Raw genomic sequence first — 23,135 nt, 5'->3', positions numbered from 1 at the left:
AGCAGCAAATTCTTCAGATGTACATAAGCCTGGCTTTTCCTACCTCGAATCCCCTCGCAGCTTCACATAATCATCCATCAGCCTTGACCGTCCTTCACCTTCACATCTCGAATAGAAGCAGTCACCCAAACATGAAGCTAGGAACAGCCATCTTCGCTGTGGGCGCTTTGCCGTCTCTCATTCAAGCATTGCCAACTTCATCATCATCGTCGTCCCACACCGGCGACGTCTTGAATCAAATCTGGACCAGAGCTTCATCAGCAGTCACATCCGACCTCAATGCCGTCAAAGACAAGACCTTTTCACACATCGTCATTGGCTGTGGCTTAGCCGGCAGCGTCGTGTCGGCACGCCTCAGCGAGGACAGCCAGAATTCGGTTCTGTGCGTCGAGGCAGGCAGCGATACCAGGTCTGCGGACAATGTTGTGCACGGTGAGTCGGGAGAGAAATGTTCCACCGCTACTTCAGCACTCTGACCGTGGTGTCGCCGCGATGGTCGCAGCATACAGCTATGGAGACGTCACTTCAGATGAAGAGAAGAACTTCAAGTACCCCGTAAGTTCTTTCTCCCCCATCCTGCGCTTCGCCTACGCATCGCTCACATCTTTTCCTATCATCTCGCGTCTGTGCAGACCATCGCTCAGCCGACAGCCAATGGTCGGGAACTCTCTGTATCGGCTGGAAAAGGCCTGGGTGGATCCACCTCAATCAACGGTCTGGCTGTCACCCGACCGCCCCAAAGCCAGATCGACGCCTTCGGACAGGACATTGGCACGGGCTGGTCATGGGAAATGCTCTTGCCCTACATGAAGAAAGCTGAGAAATTTGACCCTCCTTCTGATGACCTCAAGGCTCTCGGTGCTGATTGGGACCCCAGTGCTCACGGCACCGATGGACCGGTTGCAGTCGGCTACCCGTCAACCTTGTACCGTGGCGAGATTATCAACCGATACAGCGAAGCAATCACCAATACTGTGGGCACTCCCCACATTCAGGACAGCAACAACGGAGTGCAGCCAGGAGTGTGCAGAACTCCAAACACCATCTTGCCAGGTTCCGGGGACGCCCAGACTCGCGTTTCTGCAGCCACGGCCTACATTACTCCGAACGAAGCGCGCAAGAATCTAATCTTTTTGACGGGCACCCGAGGAGAGCGTATCAATTGGGACGACGGCTCGGGCGATGCCAAGGCTCAAAGCGTCAGGCTTCGCCAGGACGAGGACGGAGAATTTGTGGACGTACCGGTTTCTGGCGCGGTGGTAGCCGCCTCTGGTGCCATAGCGTCGCCCGTGTTTTTGCAGCTCTCCGGCATTGGATCTTCAGGCCTTCTCGATGACTTGGGCATCACGCAGAAAGTGCCTTTGGATGGCGTTGGCAAGCATCTGACAGAACAGACGATGAGCAGCCTTGGTGCTGATGGTGGCGGCGATCCCGACGGCAATGGTCCTTCCGGCCTGATCGGTGAGTCGGGCATGCAGGTCGACACTGTACATTGTGTTCAGGCAGCTGAGCAGGCTGGCACTTATATGTTCCCACAGCATACATGTCCGTCGATAACCTCTTTAGCAATTCCAGTGATGTTCGCGAATACGTCGAGGACAACCTTGACGCATACGCCCAATCGGCCGTTGACGCTGGCGCAGCCGTGTCGAAGAATGCGATGCTAAAGCAATTCAAGAGCCATGTAGCTGGCATCTTCGACAAACAAGAAGGCCTCGTGGAGCTCTTCGCGGACAATGGATATCCCAGTGATCGGGGTGGCTTGGTGTGGAACCTGTTGCCCTTCAGCCGTGGATCCGTCTCTGCTTCTGCCAATTCTGCATTTGGCAACCCCCGCGTCGATCCTCGATACTTTTCAGCTTCATGGGACCTCGACGTACAAATTGAGGCTGCCAGAGCCGTTCGACGCATCTTCCAGGCGCTTGGCGTAGACGAGACCGTTCCCGGCTTTGACGCTGGCAACGGCGGTGTTCCGGACGGCCCTCAAAATGGCGACTACCAAGGGTGGAAGGAATGGGTGCTGAACAAGTTCAGTTCTGTTGCGCACCCCATGAGCACCTGCATGATGGCGCCAAGAGAAGATGGAGGTGTCGTGGACAACGACTTTAAGGTGTACGGCACGAGCAACGTGTTCGTGGCCGATGCGTCCGTGGTGCCCATGGCCATCTCTGCGCACCTGCAAAGCTTCCTCTATGGAGTGGCAGAGCTTGCTGCGGACAAGATCAAGGACAGCGCCTAGAGCTTCATGCTCTCTTTACGCTCCTTCCAGCAGTGCGTTCCTCAATCGTCTTCACTCCGCCGCCACTCCTCAAAAGTCGCGAGTGCTTCCATCACTCTTCAGCACGTGTACATGACATCATCCCGCTCACACATCCATCACCACCCGGACACTCATCAACACTCGACTGAGACCAAAGATCGAACTTCTGTATCATATCCACGTAGCTATGTGCGACGCGTTCACGTGATCGCACAAGGACTTCTCACGCACAAATGCAAACGCGGCAACCGTTGGATTGCCGATAGCCGTCTGATGACCTTGCTGCATGCGTGCGTGCTTGCGCGTTGCGTTCCCCGCATTCACGACCTCACGATTCGAGTGTGCGTAACTTTGTCATCCATGAGGCGTTTGCCTCCCTTCGAGCTCCCTCCAGCCTAATTCTGCCCGCATCCACACTCTCCGCGCTCGCATTTCCAACCTTTCGGCGGTGCTTCTCAACGACAAATGCTCCACGATGGCCAGCGGCGAGCGAGTCACGCTGACCTACACGCGCAGACCTTCGGGTCCTCTTCACGTCGATCTCTCACCTTTCACCCCTCCTGTGCGCGTGAATGATCCTTCCAGCTCCAAGCCACAACCACTTCCATTCGTGCTGTATCTACACGGAGGCAACTTTCTCTCAGGCTCTCGTCACGATGTTCCTACTTGGCTCGTGCAGCTCTGCAGCGCTAGAGGTTTCCCGCTGCTGTGCGCAGACTACAGGTTAGCTCCTCATGCGGGTCCGGACGCTGCTTGGTCAGATGTGCAAGAGCTTTGGACATTCATCAGAGAAGATTTACCCTGGATCGTCTCGGCTGCTGGATCTGGCGCAGAGGTGGAGAGCGGAACGAAACCTCTTGATGAAGCGTGGGAAGATTTGCAAAGGAGAGGAGGATTGGACCATACCAGGTGCATCATCTTTGGTGCAGGGGCGGGAGGCTATCTCGCAGCACTGGGGTGAGTCGCGAAAGTGGAATGTGGTGCCTGTTGGTGCCTCTCACTGGTTGTTGGCTGACGGGCGGAATGGCACATGTCTGCAAACGGCCCAGCGGCGCGCTCCTCTCCCCACCCCCCTTGAGCGTAATCATGGCCTATCCCATTCTGTCGCTTCCCCACGCAGGCTCAGCGCCGACGGCATCTCTGCACCCAGTCCTGCGTGCAGCGCAGGCTGAAGATGAAAGGCGCGCCGCTCATACATCTCCGGAGCTTCCAGCTCTGCTCGACCAGTCACCTCATGTCGTAGCTGCCCGCGCAGAGGTCGGCATGGACATCCGACGGCCATGGAGAGGAGAAGCGGAGGGTCTCAGACGCGTGGGTCTTGCTGAAGCGCTTCTGCAGGCGAACGCGCTCTATCCTGCTCTGCGTCATTGGTCTTTGAACGCGCTGAACCCGACCAAAGTAATCTCTGGCACTTCTCCCATCGCACACGCTCCCGTCAATGAGCCGTATCCCCCCATCTTCATCTTCCACGGATCAGCAGATGACTTCGTTCCCGTCAACGCGACCATCGACTTTATGTCGGCACTACGAGGCTCAAATTCTGCCGCTGCGGCGCTCGACGATTTGCTGCCGGACGCAGGCAAAAGCTCGTCGAGCAAAAGGAAGACTCAACAAGGTTCCATACCTGACGGTCGCGTGGAACCAACTCGTCGCTTTGCCAGCGTCATTATGGAGGATGCAGTTCACGCTTTCGATGCGCTCTTGACGCACGAAGACACAGCCCACACCGAATTCATATCGCAGCTCGAGCAGTGGCTCGTTCACAAGGTCGAGGACCGCTCAGCTCAAGACGCATCAGCTGTGGAATTCAAGGAGAAGCTATAGAGCAGCTCTCTCGGTATGCTTCTGGCATTTTCGGGTGGTTTGCTCCTCGAGCGCAGTCCATCATAACTAGCAATTCGTTCTTGCGCAACATATCAGTGCTCTACCAGAAAATCCTAGCATTAGCCTTCAATTTGAACAACAACAACGCTTGCTGTGAAATGTCCAAAGCTCATTGAAATTGCACGTCGCCGTCGACCGAGTCGTGCGAACAAGAGTCCGATGGGATCCCTGTGACTGGTGAATATCCTTGAGTGTTTGAGGAGCACGGAGAAAATGCCCCCTCACCTTCTATCGGTGTCGGGAGAGGGTGTATCGAATTTAGCGAGCGGCACAGGACGGTGCCATGCATGCACTCAGCAAGCCCGGAGGTTCTGTCTGTACGAGCGCGGCGAGCTGCACAAGACCATGCGCCCGAGGATGTGCAGCTCACCACACCCTCACTTTCTTGCGGCTGGCTCTGCGCTTAAAAACATGTGGAGCCCTCTCCTTGGCAAAGGCGGATGAGTTGATAGAAAAATCATGGGTATATATATTTGTGACATGCTGCCCACAATATCTACAGCCATACCCCCGGAAACGAGCCACATCCCGTCCGATCTGTGATAGCGGGTGCAGCGAGCGAAGCGAGCTGCACGGGATGATGGGAGTGAGAACCGTATATATATTTGTGACATGATCAGTCTAGTATCTACGGCCACACCACAGGAAACGTGCCTGGTCCCGTCTGATCCCAGAAGCGGAAACCCTGTAGGGTCTGGTCAGTAATGAGGTGGGGGACCACTCGTGAATCCCAGATGCCGTAGGTTTTTAGTTTTGTGTCTTTTAGGCCGCCGACGGTTTCGAAGAGCCGGCGTGTGCTTTTTGCCCTCTGCTGTCCCGATTCTTTTCAGTGCTCCATTCAGTCGCCTCGAGAATTGACAAGGTCGACGTCAGTGTACGGATTTCCGCTTGCACATCGACATTGCTGGAAGCTCTCGAGTTCTTCGCCGCGCTCAAACCAACGCTGAAATCATGATCGCTACGACACAGTTCTCAGCCAGCAAGCGCTGTTGTCGATTCGCAGACCTTGCTTGTCAGAGAAATCGCCCACTGCTTTGCGGTCGGTATCAATGAGCGCTCTACTCTCACACTTGGGTATCTACGCTAGACCGCTGCCACATGGAGCGTTTGCAACGGAAGAGAAACGGAGACGTAGTCTTTCAATGCCGTCTGTGAAGCAATCGAGATCCATTAGCTATTCTGTAGCTCTGCACGTGCAGCAGCGTGAATCGGACCACGGATCGGCAAGGGCTACAGATTCGCCCTCAGAGCGCCAAGGGACTGAGCAGGAGAGGGTCCAACCATGGGGACGTCGATGAGAGCCAAGAGTCTGTCGGTGCTTGCTGTCTCCGAAAAGCTAGCCGACTCGACTTGAAGCTGACGTATCGTCGTCTCAAAGCCGCCTGTCAATTCGAGGAAGCGCTGAGCTCGCTTGACGTAGAGGACAGCTTCGAAAGCATTCTGATGAGTGGTGTTCAGCCAAGCTGCGTGCGCTAGCAGCTGTTCAATGGCGGTGACCTTGGCGATGGTCTCCAGCAGCAAACGGGCGATCCGAGCGTCGTTGCTGGCCAGACCGCTCTGCAGCATTTTCCAGCCGCGACTTCGCAAAGCGTCGAGGCAGTCTGTAGTGTCTCGCAATAGGTCTCGGACATCTTCGGCTGGGCCAGACTGAAAGCCTTCATTCTTCGAAGCGTCTGTAGCTGGTCTAAGATGCTGGTACGACTCTCCCAGGGAACGCTCAATCTCGACGACAAATTCGAACAGGGCTTCTCCTCTGGTCTGCACAAGCACGCGAGCTACGTCCAAGCTCAGCACCGAAGCTGTGCCTTCCCAGATCGTCTCGACGAGGCTGTCTCTGAGCAGTGTCGTTGTAGGCGTCTCGGACATATATCCTTGGCCTCCCAAACTCGCCAAGCAGACCGCCGAGTACTGCGTTCCCAGCGTGGCAGCGTACGCCTTGACAACGGGAATGAGCAACCTGGCCATGGCTGCTTCGTGAGGCAGTGCTTTGTCCGCTTCCACTCTTGAGTAGAGCGCTACTGCTTTCCAAAGGAGCGCCGATAGGCCAGAATGGATAACGCCGACCTTGGCGAGCTCCGCCACGTGCAAGGGCACGTTCGCGAGCAGGTGTCCCCCATCCACCGTTCTTCCCTTGGCGTACTCCACGGCCAGATTGTGGTTGCGAGCGAGAGCTGCGACAGATCCACTGGCGCTGTAAATGCGAGTGATGTTGAGAATGTTGGAGATCTGCTTCACCCCTTTGCCGACTTCACCCACCAGCTCCGCGACGGCCCCATCGAGCTCAAGCTCGGCTGTAGGCAGATGGTGAGAGCCGAGCTTGTTCTTCAGTCGATGAATGCGCACTCCATTCAGTGTGGAATGAGGTGCTCGTGCATCGCACTCGGGTACCAAGTTTGCCGGCAGCGCAGGTCGGTCCTGACGACGCAAAGGGACGAGGAATAGCGACAAGCCTCTGGAACCCTCGTCCGATGTCCTGGCCAGCGCAAAGGCGACGTGACCATCCGCAGCTGAAGAGAACCATTTGAAGCCGTTCAAGAGGTACAAGTCTCCAGGCTTGCCCTTGGTAGAATCGCCCCCATCCAGTCGCGCAGCTCTCGTCTCGGTGAAGTTGACGGAGCTTCCGCCTGCTCTTTCGGTCATCCACTGCCCTGCGAACGCTGCACCCGGCCCGCGGTGCAGCAGACGCGCAAGCCATCGATCCTTTTGATCCTTGGTGCCAAATCGAGCCAGAGCCAGGATACCGCCATCAGTCATGCTGATGGGACACAGACCGACGTGGCTGTCTGCCGACACGAGATGGGTGCGAGCCTGAGCATACAAACGAGCAGCTCCGCCCAATCTCTTTTTGCCGCCAGCGCTCTTCTCCCTATCAGCCAAGTACGCTTGTTGGTACTCTTCGTCGAACGCCTCTCCAGGCACGCCTCGCTCAGCCAGCCAAGTGGCGATGGCTCTCCATCCCTCGCTCGTGACGACCTTGTCCAATCGCTGACCCCACTGGTCATACTGGATCAGCTTGGGTCCCTCGCAAGGGTCCAACGTCTCGGCGATCGGCCTCAGGCTCGTCTGCACTTCCTTTCCGAGACTGCGCAGTCGCTCCAGCAGCTCATGGTGGAGCTCTGGATTGGAGTCGGGCACTGTAGCAGCCAAGTGTCGGGCTAGCAGCGATCGCAAAACCGGCTGGACTTCCCAAGGGTCGCCCTCGATGGGTGGATTGAGGCGGTGCACTTCCTCGATGCGCATGTTGACGAATCCTGCGAGAGCGTATCGAGATTTGATTCGCGCGAGTGAGGGTGTGTAAGAGGGATGAGGACAGCTCGCGTGAGTTCGCTCATGTTCATCGCGTTAGGGTGCATTGTCACCAGTTAGTGAAAGGCATTCAATTGACGTACACAGCTGCCATGCAACAAGGTTGCTTACACGGGGCCCCGCCGCGAAGCGTCACATCCGGCCCGGAGTTGCCGGCTGCGCGGAATCCGCACGTGCTGTACCACTCACCCTCTATATTGCGTGCGGGGACATTACCAGCACACACGTCCTCACGAGCATCCGTTCCAGCCCCGCCAACCTGCCAAATGACTTCACCACCTTGGCGCAGCACAGTCGAACTCTTGGTGCATCACATGGGTATCATGCTCATTAGCGGGGCGAATGACTAGAGACAGGGTCCATTTACAAAAGGCGCGAACTGTGCGGCAAGTCGAACACGATCGACTCCGTGCTCAGAGACAGAGCGCGACAAGCTCATCGAGACGAGCGACGAAAGCGAAAAAGCTGGAGACACCAGCCATGTGGAGTACATAGGTATCGTCTCTGACTTGTTCCAGAGTGAGCTGTTCAGCTCGCGAAGCATTGGAAGAGGTGCGCTCCCGGAAAACTTGCTGATACCTGACCACCACTCTGTCCAACAAGGACCCAGTGGCACCCGGTGGAATCAATCGCCCGCTCTTCAAGGCGTGCTGCACGAGCACCAACGTCGCGATCACGTCTTGAGTGATCTCTGGGCTGCAGAAGGGTGTCCTCTTCCCGAAGCGTCGCCTCCACTCCAGATCATCTTTGGTGTCTGAAAGAACGGCAAAGAGCTGGGAGAGAGATTCGAGCAGCCTGGCGTGAACAGTCAGCATCTGCTCGTATCTCTTTGCCGGCCATTTCCCTCGGATTTGAAGATCCAGTCTGGCCATGCCGACCGCCGCTTTTAGGCCTTTGAGTCTCACCAACGCGCCGACGTAACGTGGCCGCAAAGATGCCAAAGTCTCGTCGAGCGATGCGAGATCCTCTTGTCGGTCCGCAACAGTCACGAATGCGCCCATGAGACTCTCGTAGAGATCCAAAATTGACGCTGTGGAAGCTGCAAAATGCAATCTGACCTGCTTCCTGGTGCTCGGAGGACGCGGGAAAAGGACGATGATGACAGAGACTGCCATTCCGATGATGACCAGTAATCCTCTTCTCCATGCCACCTCGATGCCGATGCCGCTGTTGACAGAGATGCCAGCCAGGTGGCCCGCATCAATCCAGCTGTAGCCAACGATGAGAACGACTGTCACGCCGCACATCATCGTTGGTAAGAGAAGGATTGGCGGTGCGTATAGCCGGAAGAACATGATGGGTAGGAGCACCACTGCCATCGTAGCTGCGAGACCGTAAGGATTGCCGTTGCCGCTTCCCGATCCGATGTACCAGCAAACCGCACCAGCCAGCAGTCCTATGACCGTGCCAAGCAGTCTAGCGGCAATCGAAAAGAACAGCTCGCCACTCGTGCTCGCCATCCCGGTCTGGAACATGATGAGCGCCCAGATACCTCGATTCTGGTAGACAAAGCCAGCCGAGCTTGGAAGGACCGCCGGCACCCAGAGCGCGATCGATCCAATCACAAATCGAAGTGCAAACATGCCATCGGATGAGGAGAAAAAGTCGTAGAAGCCTGCAAGCGATCTTCCTAGCTTGTGGCCCACGTGCGAAGGAGGTAAGGAGTCCAGATCTCGCATCGCTTGCAGTCGCTTGCGCTTTGCCTCGGCCTTGCGCTCTGCAGCTTTGGCCTTTTCTTGCCGCTTCAGCTCGCGCTTGTCTGGTAGAGCTTCTTCTTCCTCCTCGTCGGAATCGTCGGCGCCATGGTTAACGCCTGTGGTAGAGCCGCTACTCGACGACGTTGCTGGTGCTGGCTCTTCCACCCCTTGAGCGCCTGCAGACACGATGCCTCCGGTGTGTCCGTGATGTCTCGAGAAGGCCACTTTCCACAACTTGCGCAGAGACAGTGGGAACCAGAGCTTGCTGCGCGGATGCTTCTGAGCAATGTGGCGCACCTCTCTCGTAAAGTCAGCCAGGGTCAATGCGAACCTCTCCTGATTCTTGACCCAGACGAATGCCAAATGAAGCGGACGACAGCCAAGTGAAAAGTCCTGAACAGTTTCGTCTGTCAGAAAATGCTCCCCATCGTCTCCAATGCGAAAGTGCTGTGCGTCTGCAACGAAGAACGGGTCGAGATGAGTCCAGCGCGGACATGACGAACCTTGCATTTCGCAACTCACATGGGGCAATGAGTTGGGCCAGCTCCTTCGACTTGAAATCTGCCACAGCTTCCGTCAGCTCCTGCGCCGCTGCGGTCAGCAAGTCGAGGCTTTTTTGGTGCTGTTCCGCGCTCTGTTGCCCGAGCCATCTGTTTTGGTTCGTCGCGCGCAGCCACTGCGAAGTCTCGTGCAGACATTGATAGGAAGCTGCAAACAAGCGTTCGCTGGCTGCCTCCATCTTGGGGAGCAGTTGACTGAGCTCCACGCCTTGCTGGCGTTGAGCGACGCGCATCTTTTGACGCAGATCGTGTAGCCTTGCGGTGTCCGCAGCGTGGACGGTCTGCTTTTCGACATCGTCATTGAGCACTTCTTTGCCCTCGGTGACGTCATCCAGCGAAGCTCCGTAGTTGATGTCGTCATCCTCGATGAAATGATGAAAAGCTTGAATGCCCATCAGGCGCACCGTGGTCAAAGCGACTTTCTTGTACATCGACTTGAGGTCCTTGTTGGAGTAGCGCGCATAGGATACCTCCAGGTCAAGGAAGGCTTGCTGTCCACCCAAGCTCTCCAGCAGGTCGATGGCGCTCAGTCGCACAGGTGCGAATTTCGTCTCGAAGCTGCGTGCAGCGGCAGGATCTTGCGCAATGGCTTTGAGACTGTCTTGGTGGACGCTAAGCAACTTGCTCAGAGTGCCAAGCAGCTCTGTCAGACCAGTCGTCCAGCTGTGGGAGAGCGTTTCGGGGAAGATGAGCAGCATACATGCGAATGCTACTCCAAGCGCTACGCCGATCGGTAGCATGAAAATGGTCGGGATAGTGTATGGAGGCGCTGGAAAGAGCGGCCCGTAGGTCAATCCGATGTCCATGACGATGATTCCAAAGATTGCGAAGATCTTGAGCTTTGGTGCTTTGGCCATGATCACTGCAAAGAAGTAGCAGCCCACGACGAAGAAGGCAGCCGTGACTCCAGTGCTGGCCGGCTGGACGAGCTCTCCCCTGAAGATGGCACCCCTGTAAGCAGCTTGCGGGTTGGTCGCCGTAGCGACGGAGCTCTGCACGGATTGCAACCTCTCGCTCAGTACACCCGCAGGTCTGGCACGTCGAGATGCAGCCATTCCCGCGGCGGACCAGGCCCACCCGAAAGCTGCTCCAAGGACCAAGGTGGTGTTGGCCAGCAGCCAAATAAAGACGGGCATGTTGGATGGGATCATGATCGTGACGATACACGTGAAGAAAGCAGCTTGACCGAGCGTGGCCAGCGACTTGTTGGGAAAGAGCAGAATGAAGCATACCCACGAAGCCGCCCAGCAACGGAGCAGGTTCTTCCAGCTTCGCGGATCTTTCAACGCTTTGGACATCCACTCTGGCACCCGACTCTTTCGGCGTGGGTCCGCGCCGACATCTTCGCCGCGCGAAGCGGCATCTTTCAAAGCTGCGTCTTCCGATGGCGCACCCTTGTTCTCAGGAGCGGTGGAAGTCGGTGAAGGCTCTTGGTTCGGAAGCCCGCTTTGGGAGGTCGCAGTGGCTTGGGAACGGGTCGCCCCAAGCGCGGCATTGCTAGCGGGTTCGCTCATCGAGCAGAGTCTGAGGAGGGCTCTCCGACACTCGCAAGGAGATGAGAAGTGGAATGCGGTGGCTGATAGTTCATGAAGGTGATGGCTTGAATCCACGATTGCAAAAAGAGAGCGGACCAGCCGACCTGCTCTGGAAGCTGCGGATGGCAGCGTGGAGTTGTGAGCGGAAGAAATATAGCAAGGCGGAAACACGCATCCGTCTCTATGCATTCAGCAAGAGAGCTCACCGCCGGCTCTCGACTCAACGTGCATCAGGTGACGGGCATGTGCGCATGCACGGATAAGCTGGCGTGCATGATGCTGCAGCAGCAGCAGGCCTGCTGGCTGTGTGGCTAGGAAAACGGCGCCCGCATTCAGCAGCTCACTCATCAGACCGTGACTGCAAATAGCTGTAGGATAGATGAGGCGTTCTGGCAACGAGCGTTCTTTGGAGGGCTAAAAATTGCGCACGAGGGCGCAATTCTGCTGTGCCCACATGCAGGCCACAGCTACATAGAACCGCATCAGGCCTTGGATCTGTGCTGCGCACGTTCAAGGCTCGAATCCGCTACACACAGACGCGGAAACACAAACATCGTAATTCAAAGTCAAGGCGGGGGTCGTGGGCGAGGGCGAGGACGAGGGCGATGAGTTCAACATGGGGGCGGTCTTTACAGATGAGGGGTGTGCAGGACGTGTGAGAGGAATGCGGGATTACAAATGGATAAATGTGATCGGCTCGGTGGATGGTAGTTTTCTCAGCCAGTAGTAGCGCTTGAAATTGTGGATCTTGTGTTGGAATACTAGGACCGATCAAGAGAAGTTGACACTGTGGCTGTTGGATTCTTTCGGATCAGAGATTCGGCTTGAGACTGAGCGAAACCACCGCACGGCAGTGGTCACGCAAACGCTGCACTTCTTGGGAAAGGGTTGTTAACACTTCTGAGTGTGCGACCTTCAGAGCGACGTGGCGCGTCATGCCTACATGCTCGAGCGGCCTAAGGAGGCGAGTCCTACGAAGGTGCTGAGAGAAGACACGACCGAAATGTCAGCTTTGACAGCATACACACAATGGTGACCGCGCACTTACCCGACTGCACCAATCATCGCGCCGACAACAACACCCCCGAAAACGTCGAGACGGGCGCGCTTCGGGGGAGGGCTTACGGGCAAAGGAGAGCTCATGCGCTCGCTGACTTGCTCCTCGTTGATCTGCGTGGAGGCATCCACCGAGTTGCGCTTACGTTTGCCATTGTTCTGAACCTTGGCTGTCTCGGCGAGAGGCTGCTCAACGTCGCACACAAAAGGCGAGGATTTTGTCGGCGGATGTTGAGAAATGTTCGACGGCGATGTCACAGTCGTGACCACCGGCAAGAGCGCCTCAGGGGAGTCGATCCGGGCAAGTCTGCGCGTCAGCGCACAAAGAGACAGCCTGCGTGTTTCGGCCGCTTCACGTGTGGAAGGAGTGGGTCGCGCTTGAAGCTGTCGCAAGAGCATTGCAGCGTGCACCTGACCTTGGTTTCCCATCTGAGCTGTCATCGCACGGAGATGACGAAGTGGCGATTCGAGTTCTGCAGGTGTCTGTTGGGTGCTTGGAGTCTCGACTGCTGCAGGTGAGGTTGCCTGTGTTGGCGCAGCATCCTGAACCCGCTGCTCCTCGAAGCTAGGCTGCTCGTTCATGCTGCGAGCGAGCGCCATCTCTGATTCTTCCCGTGCGAAACGAATTCTCTCTTGCTGCAGGCTGAGATCTAGAGCCTCTCTTCTTGCAACGACCGCCCGTATCAGTTCTGAGCGCTGCAAGCAGCGAAGCTGCTCAGCAGCCTCTTGCATGTGAGTAGTCAATGAGGGCTCGTACCTGCTTTGCAACGTCTGCCGGTCGTCGTCCCGTGGCTGACTGGTGAGAGGCGAGAGATTAGACTCTGGAGACCTCTGAGCTTGAGTAATGGCAAGGGTGGGGTTGTAATCAGAGGAGTCATCGACTGTCGTTGCAGCCGCTTCTTGAGTAAAGACTGCAGTCGTTTCAGGGGCGCGATCTTGGATGATCTCTCGCTGCGTAGCTTCTACCACAGCTGGACTTGTCACGGGCAAGTTGTCATTGACGTCAGTCATCACATGGTTCTCGCTTGAAGCTCCGCGTGCGTGATCGGTGGGACGGTTGCCATGCTCGAGACCATTGTCTCGGGAAGCCTCGCTTTGCTCGCTCGCTGACAGTTCCTCGCGTTCAGCGGACGTACCCTCGCGCGCAGATCCGTCATCTTCGTCCAGATCATCAGGGAAGGCATCCTCATCTAATTCTTCAAGGAAAGCCTCCTCATCCGGCTCCTCTGAGAAGGCGTCTTCATCGAGCTCGCCCTCCTCGACGGGGAAGGCCTCGTCATCCAGGTCGTCAGACAAGCTAGCATCTTCGGCCACGGAAGCTATGTCTTCCTCGTCACTGAGCTGAGCATCGCCGTCAAGAACACTGGTTTCAGAGTGGCTGTCTTGTTCCTTCGAGCCGGAAGAATCCGATGTGTCGCCGTCCGATTCATCGGAGCTGTTAGAATTGTCATCGTCACACTCATCCACGGGACTGGTCTCGCGTCGATAGAGAGAATGAAGAGAGAGAGGACCTTCACGGTCGGGGTCAGAGAACGGGCCCAGGGCGAGATTGCCATGAGGAACTTCGCCCGAGGAGCGATCCGAGCAAGGCGGGTGAAGCGTGGAGCTGATGCGTCGCGTTCCAAGCCATGCACTCTGTCCGTCCTCGGTTGGCCCTGATTGAGGGCTGACATTAAATTCCAAGTTTGCGAGGGCGATGCCAGCGTCGTGGGTTTGAGATGGACGGGTGCTGGTAGACTGGACAGCGGAGGCGGAGGCGCTGTCCAGATCGTTCGAATCGGCTACCGCAAGGGGAGCCTTGCTAGATGGCGAGAAGCTTAGTGGACGAGGACGCTGCACGACCTCTGCGACAGATGCTGCTGAGACACCGTCGGGATTCGCGCTCTGTCCAGATTTTGCGGAGCTAGCCGCGCTGCCGGCTACTGATGCTGCCGATGACGGTGAGGCGGGCTGGGCAAAGCGATTTGTGAGTGCAGAGGACGCGGATCTGAGCGTTGATGCCCCCAGTGGTCTGGACTTGCTGAAGGAAGCACGGTGCAAGAGTGCCTCGCTCCAGCCAGCCATAAGCGCTCGTGCATGGAGAGTGGGGGCACTTGCGATCGGACGTGGGACGACTCGCTCTGTGGGCTGGCTGCGTGCTCCCCCTTTAGGAGACCAGCTCGAAAAGCTAAACACGACGTCTTCATCCGTCTTGAGTGCGGCAGTGGGACCGGATGCCAGCTTGCAAGTCCCGCTCGGCTCGTTATGCCGGCGACTTGGTGTGCGAATGCCGACGAGGGTCACTTCTGGAGAGACTTCCGGCTCCTCGATGACCTCCACCTCGTCACTGTCGCTGGTGAGTTCAGGTACATCTTGGTCGCCTTCTTCATCCGAGTCGTGCACACGGTGAACGGTGATCGGCTTCTTGCATGCATCCAGTGACCCTTGCATAGTGCTACTGGGGAGAGAGCACGATGGATGAAGAGTCTGCGTCGAATCCGAAGCGATTACATCCGAGAGCGGAGGGAGATAGTGTTGTTGGGCGACAGGCCTCAAGACCTTCCTGATCTCAACCTGGGAAGGTAGAATCACAAGATCGGCGAGCCATTAGCTCAGGTTTCCCATGCGGCATCATCTGCACCAGTGCAGAGGACAAGCTATCGGTCCGCTTCTGCATCGCGGAGGGACAATAAACACTCACCAGCGCACGAACAGCTTGATGACACTGTTCTTGAGAGCCCATGTCCTTACCAAGCGTGATGAGAGCTCCGTGGGTCAAGTTCTGACGAATTCCTGGCTTCAAGAATGCGACGGGTGGCGCAAAAGCGGCAAGCGCCGACGAAACTCGCCAATTGTTGGAGTAAGGGTCGAGGTACGCCCCAATATCTGAGTACTGCGTGCCATGCGTGCTTCCGAGGTCGACGATGGATGGCACCCCATTGTTCCAGCAGATCTTGGCATGCTTGCGTGAGACGACCTTGTTGGCAAAATGTGCTTGCTCACTTTGGATGGAACGATCAAGATGGTCAATGATGGTACCTTCGCTAGCTCGAGCCAGGGTGACCTCCCCGTGGTCCTCTAGAAAGCACAATTGGCGCGACCAACTTCTTGTAGCATCTACGATTTGCCCACGGGAAGAGTACGAGTCCAGCTTTGAGTATGTTATAGGAAGGTGGAGGACGAGCATGTGCTTGACCTCCTGAGACTGCGACGACTGCGACGAGCCTGTGGGCTGGCCGAGCGAGGGAAGACGCTCCATTTCGGATGGCCTAGTCTGAGAGCAGCGCTTCTCTTGATGAAGGAATTGAAGCGGTGGATCGATCAACGGAGGCGTCGCGAGTGAGAGTGTGAGCGGATGGTTGGTGGCGCTGCACTTAGAGGTGATGTCACTATCGTGCCACCGGACTGCATTGACTGAGCAGCAGATGGGGAATGAGAGAGAGGATGGATGGATGGATGGGTGGGTGGCGAGCGAAGTCAAGAACGGACGAGACGTTGTGGCTGGGATGAAGGACACGAGACAACAGTCTGGATGATATAAGATTTTGATACTCGACCATCTACTCAATCACGATTCGCCTAATGCGTACCCACACGCACATGCGAGAGATTAGCGATGCCCCTGTTCGCAACCCACACAGCGTAATTGTGATTCATGATCATGTGCACATAGCCCTCATCACGCCAGAGCGGGCTGGATGCAACAGATTGCGCATGCTGACGCTCGCGCTCGTGCTCGAGCGTGCCTTGTTCAGCTCTGGCGTGCACAGCAGCAGCAGCAGCGATTCGATCTTGCGCTGAAAGTGGCTGGGCACCTCTTCTACAGCTCGGATCGAGTCTGCCGTCGTGCGCACTTTCAGCTCTGGCTCATCGTGCTATCTAGGGCGCTCTCGATCGAGTACCTTGCACAGCATACGAAACGATGAGGCCATCCATCAGCAATGCTGCTGGGCTTATTTTGCTGTGCTCCGTCTCACCGCGGACTGATAAATTGAAGGGCGGGGCCAGCATCGATCATGCATGTCTGATGGGTCTGTGCTACCTCAAAGTGTCACTTTCGCTCAGGCACCCGGTCAGTCAGCGAGCAGCCATGCATGATAAGACTCGCGTCTGCGCAGCAGTAGTCGTGAGTAGTCGCATTCTGCTGTGGGCGTTGACCTGAGCTTTGCTACTGCACGCCTCTCCACACCCTCTCCGATCTTGTAGGCAGCATGCATGCAGACCCTTGTTTTGTGCTCAGCTGCAGCAGCAGCAGCGCTTGGGCTCGAGAGCTTTGGACCGATATCAAGAACACGTGACTTGTTGCCAAGTATGCCGAGAGCCACGTGTCGACAAGGAAGCCCCTGGCTCATGCTTCGGGTGGCGCGTGCCCTGTTCTGCAACGCGCGCTCACAGCATCATCGATCGCATCGCCAGAGCACCTCGAATTCCGGGCGCTTCACAACTTGACCCGCTCGCTTATTACTGCACCATTACGGACACTGTACACATTGCCGCCAACGCATACTCGACGGGAACTAGAAAACGACGTCTCACTCGCTGCTACACCCCAGACTCCCAATCTCACAGAAGGTGAGCACACTTTTGAGATCCAGAGACTGGCGCCGCTGTGCTTGACCCGCCTTGTTACGGCTTCGTAAGCTAATCGATGCGGCTCTCACCTTTTTACAGTCAATATGTCCGCTGTGTCCGAGCTTTGCCCGGTGTACGCACCCTTCTTCGGAGGTGAGCCATAGCATCAGACGCCTTGAGAGAGGTCAAGTGTTCCATGCTGACGTCTCTTCTCTCTTGTGCGCGTAGCGATGGGCTGCACTGCCGCAATCGTCTTCACCTGTGAGTAAGCAAAGCCCACTCTGCGCAATGGATCGACAGCTTCTCACACGCCTCCCAAATTGTCCTTGCCCTGCTGGCTTCAGGCTTGGGTGCTTCTTACGGCACCTCCAAGTCTGGTGTTGGTATCAGCGCCATGGGTGTGCTGCGTCCCGACCTGCTCATCAAGTGTATCATTCCAGTCATCATGGCTGGTATCATTGCCATTTACGGTCTCGTCGTCTCCGTCTTGATCAGTGGTGACAGTGAGTAGCATATTGTGGATGACTTGTACGAGACGTGCTCGCTGACACCGATTTCGGCTATGCCCTCCTCCGTGCAGTCAAATCCCCCATGTCCCTCTATGCTGGATTCATTCAACTTGGCGCTGGTCTGAGTGTCGGTCTGGCTGGACTGGCTGCCGGCTTTGCCATCGGAATTGTTGGAGATGCTGGTGTACGCGGTACGGCACAACAGCCGCGCCTGTTCATTGGCATGGTGAGTGGGCACGGAGAAATGTGGGGAAAAGCGGGCACTACCAGCGTTGCAATGCTGCAAACAGGCCTCGCGATTGCCGATCGTGAGACGTGTGCTCGATGGCCGTCAAGAGCTCGACAGCAAAGAGTTGTAGCGCTCCGCTAGTATGGACGGGTTGCGCGAGGCTCAGCATGGATGAAGAGCAAGGTACTGACATCCCGCCGCGCTTACCCGCTCTCGCCAAAGATTCTTATTCTCATTTGTAAGTCTGCATTGGTTCTGTCTGCTACCAGAGCACCAGCTGATGCTCCATGCCTTATGCCTTCTTGCGACGAAACAGTCGCCGAAGTGTTGGGTCTGTATGGACTCATCGTTGCCCTGATTCTCAACACCCGTACCCAGGACGCGCCTCCCGTGAGTCATCTGGCGGCTTGATCTTCTCGCGCGGGACATGAACGATCGTCTGACTTCTTCATTACATCACGCAGTGCTAAATCACAAGGATGGGTGCAGGGGATGCAAGCTCGTGCTGATGTCATGCTTGGTCAGGTCTCGCTCGATCATGAGAATGACCAATGCGCGTCCTTGCCCTTTGCGCTTCGACGACATCTACGCAGCATCTTCGAAACCGTTCGCAGAAATGTCAGAGCCATTGCGAGCGCTGGATTTGCAGAGAAGAACAACATTCTCCAATCCCAATCACAATCGTGAAATTAAAACCCTCATTGTGCCGTGCGTTTCTGCTTGAATGGGGGAATTTTTGCCACTTGGAAGCATGCAGCGGGTACCCCGTTCCCTCTGCCGCCAGCAATTGCGGCACTCGGGGCGGCTCCATGGTGGTGGATGTTGTCTCGTGGTTGAGAGTCGGGTGGCGCGGCGGGAATTATCGCAGGTGCTTTCTGCTCCGTGGGACGGTGCCGCACAGTCCGGTCGATTATTGCCTCTCGCAAAGCCACGCCAAGCGCACTAGCCAAGGGGATCGGCACGGCATTGCCAATTTGTTTCGCAGCGTTGGCAAAGTCGCCGCCAGTCTCGAAGTGTAACCAATCTGGGAAACCTTGAGATCTGGCGGCCTCTCGAATGCTCAGCGTCCTGTACTGGTTCCAGTGAAGTACGGTGCCGTGCAAAGAGGAAGGTGAAATTTCGGTGAGCGTCGTGCTGAAGATCTCCTCGGGGTCGGAACGCTGGTAAGCTGAAGGGTAGCAATTGTTGTTGCCGAAAGCCTCGGATGAGAAGCGCAGGTAGTGCGGCGTCAACCGTGGTCTAAATGGACGCCAACTCAGGTGGTTGGCCCCAGGCTTCAGATCCACGTTTGCCACCCTCTCTGCATCTCCTAGCGTCGGAGCTACTGTCCGATGCTGAGAGACTTGCTCTTCGCCCGCGTCGCTCTTTTTCCTCCTCCAAGACCTTGCTAGCAACTGATGCTCCGACTTTGGTCTCGAGTGATACTTTGACTTGACTGGCCCGATGCCCAAGGTGCGCGAGCCTGGGACAAGGTTGCAGGCAAATGATGGCACCTTCAAAAGGCGACGCTGGCGGTACGAGTCTTCGGGGTCGTCCTTATCTGCTGGGTAAATGATGTGTGGGTTTTCCCAGTCGAAACGCTCGAGGTCTCCGACGGCTTCCCAGGCCGACACCCATCGTCTGGGCGCTTGTCCGTCATCTCTGCGCCTAGAAGCTACTTTGAATTCAACGGTGTCGTCCAAGCCGGATAGGATGGACCATTCTCGCGTAGACTGACTTCCTGGAACAGTGTGACTGGGAAGAGGCAAATCGGGCAGCACTTCGCCTGCCTTGGCGGCAACGACCACCACACGCGTTCTGGACTGGGGCACACCCATCGACGCTGCTGAGATGGTCGCCAGACGCACGCTACCGTCACGACCAAGGCACTTGTCTTGCAGTCAGCCACTGGTTCGTAGCAGGCTGTCAAGCTGGGTCAGCTGTTGCTCACCTGTAACCCAAAGTCACCAGTGCTGACATGATCAGACGTGGCATTCCTTGCTTGACGTCTCCTAAGAGATTGAGGAGCTTAAGAGTGCAGAACAAACAGACCTTGTACATTGGCACCGTTGATACTTACCGACGGTGCCGTTGTTCTTGTCAACCAGGCCAGTCACATTTTCGATGATGGCCCATCTAGGTCTACCAAGCAAGGACTTGACAGCATTAGAAAGGCTCCCAAACTTTCAGGACCAGCGCAAGGGGACGCGCATGCGCACCTGTAGATATCGATATATGATAACTTGGAAACTCGCAAAGAACTCGTCAGAGACGGTAGCTACGCTTCCACACATCGATACAATGCGCGCTGGTCTCGACTCACTGCCACCGGAACCAGCAAGTTACGCGGATCTTCGTCTGAGTGGTTGCAGTTTGCCAGTGTGAAGCCCTGAATGGGTATCGGAGGAGACGCAGAAGAATGAGTCGATAGAAAGCAAGGCTGTGCTTCTCGTGGCATCACTGACCTGACACGGTGGGCCGGTAAGAATGACGTCCACCTCTCCAGGTCGAGGAAGAACACCGTGAAACTGCTTGGCAATTACGGCGATCAACGCATCATTGGCGTCGCCAGCGTACACCTGCGCCCCAGGATGTGTGGCCGAGAATGTCTTTGCAGCGCAAATGTCCTGCTCTATCGCCCAGCGACACTCGGCGATCTCGGATTGCGCAAATCCCAAGCCCAAGCCGCCTGCACCAGAGAACAAGTCGAGCACAGCTAGTGGCTTTTGTGCCAACTTTCTCCTCACGTTGTGCCGCCTTTCATGTGAAGATGCGCACTCTTTGCACACGGGTAGAGTCTGACCGATGACGTAGAAGGTGTCTTTATCGAAATGCTGGCTCATCTCATCGTCCGCTTGGGCGACTAAAGGCACCGTCTGTACCCAGCAACGACCTGAGTGAAGTGTTGCAACACAGCAGAGGGTAAGTCAGAGGGCTAATTACGTCGAGCGAAAGGCTAGAGCAGAACAGACCTCGGATACGGTTGTAGTTGATGCGCATCGACTTGCCCTGTGCACGCAAGTATGGTCTACTTTTGTCCTCGTGTGGGTCAAGCAACAAGACTTTGGACGGCTGAGCACTCTGTAACTCGGTGATCTGCGCTACGCGCAGCAGGTCTGCACGGCTCGGGTCACAGTCTCTACCGGATGCTCGAAGGTACACAAAGTCGTGCAGATGGAATGCTTGTTCCACTGATGCAGGCTTTGCCTCGGGTCTAGTGAAGCAGGTCGTTGTTTCGTCAAATCTGGCGTGAAGCGACAGAGAGAGTGTGCGAAGAGAGATCATCGCAGAACGTCAGCAGCGAGCTTCGTGGTGGGTGGTGCTTCAGAATCAAATTCCTTTACTGACTCGTGGCTGCAGCTGATACCCTGCACGACGGCATCAAAGTCGTCCATGCTTCCACTGAATGTTCGTGGTGTGACAAACAAAGCGTCTGCTGGACCTAAAGGGTACAAAGGTGTCGACTCCACCCCGATCAGGATTGGACCATAGATGCGCATACTCCTATCACCTTTCCGCTTGATGCGCTCCACCCGGACGTACTCTGGCACTTGACTTTGGCCAGCTTGACATTTGCGCAAATAAGATCCGTGGGTAAAGTTCGGTCCACTCTCGCTGCGGTCGATGTGGATGAGCTGCAAGATCTTTTCTTGCAGGCGGTGGGCTCGTTTGGAGTTGACCACTCGGTACCCTTTTGTCACGTTGCACTGTCGGAGCAGATCGCTTAGAAGTGGAGTGACGCTGGCTGGCGATGGGTCGCCGGTGCTCATATTGGAGTGTTGGTTGTGCGAGCAAATGATAGGAGCAGATGATTGGCGGCGATTATTGCTTGACTGAAAGAGCGCAAAATGGAGGGGTCGGTCGAGGCAGCACGAATCGAGAAATGGCTGTCAGTTGAAGCGTTGTAGTGATGCGAGCTTGCAAAACAAACACTCACGACTGGGACTTTATAGCAGCGACGCCTATCCAACGAAGCTGCACCGGATGAGACGAGGCACCCCTTAATCAAAGAAAGCGCCATCTTCGGCAGATCACATGGCCGTATCGCGCCTCTGGTCATCTTCGCTGCTGTCAATGCACCACTGGTGACTCTGACTGCAAACGTCGATTCTGAATTCACATTGTACCGACAAGATCCGCGCGGCGTCTTGCAAAGTCATGATGAGCCTTGATCGAGTCTGATCATGTGCTGTATAGCGTTTCAGAACCAATCAGTAGAGCGAGTCAACGCAATCGATCAAGACTTGTATAGCTGCTGTCGACTGCTGTTCGGCAGCGTGGGGCAAGCGTCCCCGTGAGTGACTCTTCTGCCGAAGTGCCTCGATTGCGTGTGCTGCTGACGACTACTAAACTGCTCTTCGAGGGTTGATTTGCTGATTTAAGCCACACGAGACAAAATGACTTGATCATCTTGCGCCCAGCACTCAGACTTGCAGGTTCCCATCGCCTTGATTCAAGATTTGAATATTGATTGTCGCGCGATATACCAGCAGCTGGGGCCGGATGCCCTGCATTCAAGATCTGTGACGATACAAGTTGTGGACCCCAGATCTCTTGATTTTGACTGAAGATCGACTACTCACGGCAAACTCACGATCCAGTCTCCGTGATTCTGCAACAGTCACGAGTCCCAAGTCAAAGATGAGAGAGCTTGATGACTTGTGACTCGTCATTCACTGGTTCGTGCTTCTTGATTCGGAGTTCGCATGATTCAAGATTGCCGCGCGTCCTGGCCGGAAGAGCCATGCATCCATTTGATTCGTGATTCATGATTTGTAATTCTTCGTAAGAAAGCGTGCTGCTATCTTGAGCCCGATCGAGTGCAGAAACATGATTGCGCGCAAGAGAGCATCTGCTCACCCGAACTTTCCAGCGCGGGTCGTGAATGTGAATGCACGAGTCAAGAGTCACGAATCAAAATGTGTGAGTTTTGTGTCAACAGTCACGAATCACGAATGCAACACGCGTGACTCTCATCACTCACGACTCGCACAAATCGGTGTTTCAGCAGATGCACGCGTCCATGCAGCTGCAGCGCGACAAGTCTCGTGACACTCGCTTGCGCGCACTCGATCACTCACGACTACTTTTCTCCAGACCGAACATGACGCCAATTTCGCGCCAACCTTTGACTGCGTAGCGTACCTCGCTCAGTAAACAGTCACTCTTGCTGGCTTGCTTGGCCTGAATGTAGCCTCACCTCATTCAATCTGTCGTTCAACCTCGACTATATCTGCGGAACGACCGCATCTAGCGCAGTCTCAGAAGAGTGTGACGAAGATCCGCGACTTGTCCCATCAAAATTTGGCTGCTAACAGAATTGTCGTCTTCAAAGAGGGGAACATCATCATGTCGGCCCCTTCTCACGCTGCTCCAGACCGCGTGCCCACGCCAATCTCTCGACCGCCTTCACGCTCCATGAACAAATCGCCAGTGCATTCGGCCTCCTCCACTTCTCTAGCTCATCGACCTCAACCTCCCGATTCCTTGCAGCAACGTCTACGAAGCACTCATCCCATTCCCACTTCCTCGCCCATCACTGTGGATGTGCTCGCTACCCCTTCTCGAA

At 55.9% G+C, this 23,135-nt stretch overlaps 8 protein-coding genes across 8 annotated transcripts; 3 read left to right on the top strand and 5 right to left on the bottom strand.

The window, feature by feature from the left end:
* Positions 1–131: 131 nt before the first annotated feature.
* IE81DRAFT_354682 (alcohol oxidase) lies at positions 132–2,532 on the top strand (the record flags this gene model as incomplete). Its single annotated transcript, XM_025516665.1, has 4 exons — positions 132–432; positions 503–555; positions 645–1,461; positions 1,539–2,532. The coding sequence occupies 4 exons, from the start codon at positions 132–134 to the stop codon at positions 2,237–2,239; spliced, it is 1,872 nt and encodes a 623-aa protein (XP_025370687.1). The 3' UTR covers positions 2,240–2,532.
* Positions 2,533–2,591: 59 nt separating this feature from the next.
* Positions 2,592–4,277, top strand: IE81DRAFT_322383 (alpha/beta-hydrolase). Its single transcript, XM_025513621.1, has 2 exons — positions 2,592–3,217; positions 3,310–4,277. The coding sequence occupies exons 1-2, from the start codon at positions 2,736–2,738 to the stop codon at positions 4,082–4,084; spliced, it is 1,257 nt and encodes a 418-aa protein (XP_025370686.1). The 5' UTR covers positions 2,592–2,735; the 3' UTR covers positions 4,085–4,277.
* Positions 4,278–5,237: 960 nt separating this feature from the next.
* IE81DRAFT_322382 (acyl-CoA dehydrogenase NM domain-like protein) lies at positions 5,238–7,499 on the bottom strand. The gene has a single exon (XM_025513620.1). The coding sequence runs from the start codon at positions 7,382–7,384 to the stop codon at positions 5,375–5,377; it is 2,010 nt and encodes a 669-aa protein (XP_025370685.1). The 5' UTR covers positions 7,385–7,499; the 3' UTR covers positions 5,238–5,374.
* Positions 7,500–7,863: 364 nt separating this feature from the next.
* On the bottom strand, positions 7,864–11,221 carry IE81DRAFT_288554 (hypothetical protein; the record flags this gene model as incomplete). The annotated part of the gene is made up of 3 exons (XM_025511771.1): positions 7,864–9,131; positions 9,282–9,578; positions 9,670–11,221. The coding sequence occupies 3 exons, from the start codon at positions 11,219–11,221 to the stop codon at positions 7,864–7,866; spliced, it is 3,117 nt and encodes a 1,038-aa protein (XP_025370684.1).
* Positions 11,222–11,779: 558 nt separating this feature from the next.
* Positions 11,780–15,783, bottom strand: IE81DRAFT_322380 (hypothetical protein). Its single transcript, XM_025513619.1, has 3 exons — positions 14,979–15,783; positions 12,291–14,851; positions 11,780–12,224 (listed from the first exon to the last, which is right to left on the bottom strand). The coding sequence occupies exons 1-3, from the start codon at positions 15,534–15,536 to the stop codon at positions 12,182–12,184; spliced, it is 3,162 nt and encodes a 1,053-aa protein (XP_025370683.1). The 5' UTR covers positions 15,537–15,783; the 3' UTR covers positions 11,780–12,181.
* A 1,292-nt stretch (positions 15,784–17,075) lies between these two features.
* Positions 17,076–18,300, top strand: IE81DRAFT_322378 (V-type ATPase). The gene is made up of 6 exons (XM_025513618.1): positions 17,076–17,110; positions 17,194–17,352; positions 17,430–17,584; positions 17,810–17,825; positions 17,904–17,977; positions 18,052–18,300. Exons 1-6 carry the CDS (start codon positions 17,080–17,082, stop codon positions 18,055–18,057), a joined length of 441 nt encoding a protein of 146 aa, XP_025370682.1. The 5' UTR covers positions 17,076–17,079; the 3' UTR covers positions 18,058–18,300.
* On the bottom strand, positions 18,151–21,708 carry IE81DRAFT_77142 (S-adenosyl-L-methionine-dependent methyltransferase). Its single transcript, XM_025517625.1, has 9 exons — positions 21,504–21,708; positions 20,915–21,399; positions 20,539–20,810; positions 20,032–20,459; positions 19,890–19,955; positions 19,786–19,808; positions 19,647–19,708; positions 19,518–19,578; positions 18,151–19,435 (listed from the first exon to the last, which is right to left on the bottom strand). The coding sequence occupies exons 1-9, from the start codon at positions 21,624–21,626 to the stop codon at positions 18,286–18,288; spliced, it is 2,670 nt and encodes an 889-aa protein (XP_025370681.1). The 5' UTR covers positions 21,627–21,708; the 3' UTR covers positions 18,151–18,285.
* Positions 21,709–22,478, bottom strand: IE81DRAFT_77141 (hypothetical protein). The gene is made up of 2 exons (XM_025517624.1): positions 22,150–22,478; positions 21,709–22,087 (listed from the first exon to the last, which is right to left on the bottom strand). The coding sequence occupies exons 1-2, from the start codon at positions 22,237–22,239 to the stop codon at positions 21,791–21,793; spliced, it is 387 nt and encodes a 128-aa protein (XP_025370680.1). The 5' UTR covers positions 22,240–22,478; the 3' UTR covers positions 21,709–21,790.
* Positions 22,479–23,135: the final 657 nt, after the last annotated feature.

This window comes from Ceraceosorus guamensis (assembly GCF_003144195.1).
Source record: "Ceraceosorus guamensis strain MCA 4658 unplaced genomic scaffold IE81scaffold_19, whole genome shotgun sequence".
NCBI classification, from domain to species: Eukaryota; Fungi; Basidiomycota; class Exobasidiomycetes; order Ceraceosorales; family Ceraceosoraceae; genus Ceraceosorus; species Ceraceosorus guamensis.
Note: the sequence above shows the minus strand (reverse complement) of the source record. Positions and strands in the feature narration are given on the sequence as shown.